Genomic DNA, 4,985 nt, shown 5'->3' with positions numbered 1-4,985 from the left:
CCATCCATCCATCCATCCATCCATCCATCCACCTGCTCATCCATCCATCCATCCATCCATCCATCCATCCATCCATCCATCCATCCATCCATCCATCCATCCATCCATCCATCCATTTTGAAGTCATAATAAAACCTGAGTCTAATGTTTGGCTTCTCTCTGTACACGATGCAGCTTCTCAGCTTCTCTCATCATTACAAACCAAAACAGTTTTTTTTTCCTTTCTTCCTAATTACCTTAAAAAGCAGGGGCAGAAATTAGCAAACCGATCTCCTCTTAATTAGAGCTTGAATCAAAAAGATGAATCTTTCATCATTTGTTGTTCTATTTTCCTTCCTTTTTGAAATCCAGCCCCCACTTCAGCCACAGCTGCCTTCCCGTAAACCGCGACTCAAGTCCAAACCTTCCCAGTCCAAATCCAGCCCTCAGATCAGATCCAGGTCACGAAAGAAGGTCATTCCGACCGCGGCTGCTGGAAAATGGCTGCCGACGCTGCCGTTTGACTTTGAGAGGTATCTGAGAGAAAAGGACAAAAGGAACTTTAATCTGCTCGTCGACCAGCCTGAGAAATGTCGCATCAGAGGAGAAGAGGAAGAAGGAGGAGGAAGAGGAGGCGCTGTTTCGGCTCCCTACCTGCTCATTGCTGTGAAATCTACAGCTGCAGATTTTGACAAGCGGCAGGTAGCAAAATTTTATGAAAATAGTAATATGTTGGTCTCGTTTTTGTGCAAACTTTTTAGTACACCTGAAATAAGACAAAAATAACTTAAAAGTAACTTTTCAGCAAGATATAGGAGCTTGTTTTAAGGAAATAATTCCTCAGTATTGATTAAAAAGTGCTAGTTCCACTGGCAGATTATTTCACTCATGGGAAAAATGTCATGTTAAAAGTGAAATAATTGGAACTAGCGCTTTAACAAAAATCTTTTATAAAAGTTACCGCTTTAAATCTATTAGTCAGATTTAATTTGCAGCTATTAATTTTCTCCTCACTGTGGCCCCAGGTTGTGCGTCGGACCTGGGGGAGGGAGGGGACGCTCCACCCTGGCCGGTCCATTCGCACCGTGTTCCTGCTGGGGATTCCCAGGAATGGCTCCTCCCTGCCGCTGTGGGATCGGCTGCTGGCCTACGAGAGCCAGGCCTTCCAGGACGTCCTGCTCTGGGACTTTGAAGACACCTTCTTTAACCTGACTCTGAAGGAAACACATTTTCTGGAATGGGTCAACAGCAGCTGTCCTCATGTGAAGTTAGTGTGAATGAAAACGGCTTAAATGATGATTATTTTAGCCTCATCTGAAGCTGTAATGAGCTGCGATTCCATTAACCGTGTAATTATTCAATCTGACATTTTGAAGATAAATTTGCTTAATGGAAACACTCCAATTTCAAAAAACTCCAAAATCCATCATCCTCCAACTGCTTGTTGTCGTCTTTTCTTTGTGGTAACACGATGTGCCAGGATGCATTTTTTTATGATTTATCACAAGAACAAACTTATTCAAGTGTGAATTTAATTGCATTTCCTCGTTAATGGAAACATAATTTGTGGTGGTGATGCAGGCAGTAACATCCTTCTGCTCTCCCTCAGGTTCATCTTCAAAGGCGACGCTGACGTCTACGTGAACGTGGAAAACATCCTGGAGATGCTCCTAGACCGAGAGCCGGAGAAGGATTTGTTCGTGGGGGACATAATCGTGAACGCCAAACCAATCCGCCGTCGCACTTCCAAGTACTACGTTCCGGAGTTTGTGTACGGAGTCGGTCTGTACCCCAGTTACGCTGGAGGAGGAGGGTTTGTGATGTCGGGACACACGGCTCGAAGGCTGAGCTCCGCCTGTCAGCAGGTAAGATGAAGATTAAAACTCCGGCCTGGGCCACTTACCGAGGTAAACGGGTTTTAGAAACAGGCTACCTTCTTATGCTTCCTTGAACAGGTGGGCAACACAAAGCATGTTCATTACCTTTTTTTTGTTGTTTTTTTTTTGCACTAAATCCTCCTTAGATGATGAGATTTTCGTCTGATAAGTTCTGCCTATTTTGAGCTGTTTTAGGGTCTCTGTCACTTTAAATCCCCCCACCCCCAAGTCAATGTTTACACTCGGATGTGAAAATTGCTGCAAGCAAAGGCGCAATTATACAATCGTACATCTTTGAAAAGCATTAGTGGAGCCTCCTGCACAGCCAAAAAGAATACAGCAAGTGGTTTCTGGCTGGTAAGCCAACAACAAAACACTTGTCTTTTCCAGCAGCCATTGTACAGCACATACAGCAGTAAAACCAGCTGAGCAAAAGAGCTCCAGCTGTACTTGGGTTGCTAGGTAACAGGGCAGAACTTTGCTGGGGTTGCTAGGCAACTCAGTTATGTTTAAATCAAACTTGTGTGCATTGGTTCTCTTTATGGCTGAAACAATAAGTTTTGATTAATCGATTATTGAAATAGTTGTTAACTAATTTATTGATCGATTAATCATTAATTGGAGTTGGTGGAAGCAATACTCTGAGCAGTAATTGAGCCAAAACTGTACAAAAAATATAAACACATTGTTATGCAATATGTATATAAGATTTTTAAAAAAATCTTCTTTGCCTATAAATATGTTCGCCTCAGAAGTCCTGAATTGACATCGTTGTAACTTCACCCAGTTCAAATTCTGTTAGGAAAATTTCCCATTAAGCACATTTTATCATCCAGTTATTAAATGTTTAAGTCATTAACCAATTAATTTAATTGTTTAATTTAATTGGTTCATGATAAGTTGAGCTTTTTACATGTTGATTTTGAAGTATTTTTTTTAGCTGCAGATTCATCCTTTGCTGCAAATGGTTAAGCATCACTAAAGAAATGCTATTATTGCATTTTAGGAAAAAAAAATAAATCTTATGTAAAAATGGAATTAAATTATTCTGACAATTAATCGGATTAGAAAGCACATTTTCCAGATTCTTTCTAAGCACTATATTTTTTATGAAATATTAGAATTATACTAAAAAATGCAAATAAATAATTTATTACTAAAATAATCACTAGTTGCAGCTCTCGTTCTTTTACTCTATTTCTGTTAATATCTTGAACAGCTTTTGTTATGGTGTAAGAAATTACTGGCTGTTAAAGCAGATTTCTCCATCTTTTACCCCTAATTCTCCATTTTATTAGTTTGTGACTGATTTGTGAAACTTCTCCCAGGTGGAGCTGTTCCCCATTGATGACGTCTTTCTCGGAATGTGCCTCCAGCTGATCGGCGTCAAACCTTTACGCCATCAGGGGTTTCGCACCTTCGGGATTCCCCGACCGTCTGCGGCGCCACACCTCCAGACGTTCGACCCCTGCTTTTACCGGGAGCTCATGGTTGTTCACAGCCTCAGCGTCCCGCAGATCTGGCTCATGTGGAGCCTGCTTCACGACCCCAAGCTGAGCTGCCACTACAGAACCGGCCAGACGTCTGGACCCTTTAAATGGAGAGGGAGGGTTGGAGAGTTGGCAGCAGATGAGGCGGATTACGGCGAGAAGCCGGTGTTTCTCACGCATTAGTTCCTGCCAGGCGGGCAGAGCTGGAGCTGCTGGTTTCGTGCAGCATTTGAGGACAGTAGGAAACGATTTTATCCAACCAAGCTGACGGTTTACCTGCCAGGAAATGAAAATGCAAAGGGGGAAATCTGTCCCAGCTGACTCTGCAGTGAAACTCCAGGAATGTATTGTGACTGTGACCTTTGGGGCCGAACTGTCCCCAACTTATTTATCCACTACCAGAGGGAAAGTCTTGGATATGCAGATAAGTTTATGAAAAGTGAAGGTTTTTTTTTTGTACCACTGAATTTGTAAAGCTGCTGTCACACTGTTTCCATTACAAATGGGCCAAAACTTTCCCTATTCTGATATAAAAAAAACTTAATTTCACAATTAGTGTGTTTCTATTAAATAAAAAATACAATAAAAAAAAAATCACATATGAATAAGTTTGTTCACACAATAAGTCATTAAAAAACATGCCATACCATCATCCTCAAACTACTTCCTGTCATCATCTTCTTCGGGGTTTGCGCCAGTACTAACATCTGGTTGTTGGTCATATTTCCATTTCAGTTTTGTGAAATAAACCAATTTCGATCGGCCAAAGGAACCACCTCATCCTAACGTCAAAACCTTTTAGCAAAACAAGTGTTTGTTTTTTTTTCTATAATTGCCGTGTTTCCATTTAGCACTTTTACTTTCTAAACGTCAAATTGCGCAAAATGAAATGACAAAAGTTAATTTGGTTAATGGAAACACGCCAAATTAGAAAGAAAACTTTTTGTTTTTCACAAAAACAAAAATCTCAAGCTGTATTGAAAAACTGAAATGGAAACTTTTTTTGCATCTCATTAGTCACATGATCAAGAACCGGATGTTACGATTGGTAGGAAAGACGAAGAGGACGACAGGACATACTGGAGGACGACGATGCGAAATTGTGTTTTTCTCTTTTATATTAGTGGAATATTGAAGTTTTACGTACATTTGTAATAGAAACACGGCTACTGTCTTATATTTGTGAATCTAAAAATGCATTTTACATGTAAAATCTGAGCACATGTTGTGAAGCGTTGAGTCCTTATGTGTTTTACTCATGACGGGTCTGATTCCACATTGAAGAAGCTGCTGCACTGATAAAGTACTAGAAGCGATTATGCAACGTCTGTATCTCTGAATTTCAACACGAATGTTGCAAAATATTTCATGCTAAAGTGTCCAACTCACAGAAAGGCATCCTGGACAGTTATCAGATAACAGATATGACGGCGTATTAGGACCATTCTACATTTTAAAACAAAAACAGATAAAATGTTTGCCAGAAAAATCACAAATTTTTTAGTTTAGAAAAAACAAAAAAAATTTATAGAGCTGTTGCCTTGCAGCAAGAAGGTTCAGGGTTCGATTCCCGGCCCCGGTCTTTCTGCATGGAGTTTGCATGTTCTCTCTGTGCATGCGTGGGTTTTCTCCAGGTACT

The 4,985-nt window shown here is 40.5% G+C and overlaps 1 protein-coding gene across 5 annotated transcripts in view; it reads left to right on the top strand.

The window, feature by feature from the left end:
* Positions 1 to 3,858, top strand: part of b3gnt9 (UDP-GlcNAc:betaGal beta-1,3-N-acetylglucosaminyltransferase 9) — a 12,290-nt gene extending 8,432 nt beyond the window's left edge. For all 5 annotated transcript variants that reach the window (XM_008412517.2, XM_008412516.2, XM_008412515.2 and 2 more), the window contains 4 exons: positions 352 to 681; positions 1,005 to 1,246; positions 1,589 to 1,844; positions 3,185 to 3,858. In XM_008412517.2, the coding sequence (XP_008410739.1) occupies positions 352 to 681; positions 1,005 to 1,246; positions 1,589 to 1,844; positions 3,185 to 3,529 (1,173 nt within the window). In that variant the 3' untranslated portion in view covers positions 3,530 to 3,858. The remainder of the gene's footprint in view (positions 1 to 351; positions 682 to 1,004; positions 1,247 to 1,588; positions 1,845 to 3,184) is intronic.
* The last annotated feature ends 1,127 nt before the right edge of the window (positions 3,859 to 4,985 follow it).

Source organism: Poecilia reticulata, linkage group LG6 (assembly GCF_000633615.1).
Source record: "Poecilia reticulata strain Guanapo linkage group LG6, Guppy_female_1.0+MT, whole genome shotgun sequence".
Lineage (NCBI taxonomy): Eukaryota > Metazoa > Chordata > Actinopteri > Cyprinodontiformes > Poeciliidae > Poecilia > Poecilia reticulata.
This window is presented reverse-complemented; position numbering and strand designations above follow the sequence as displayed.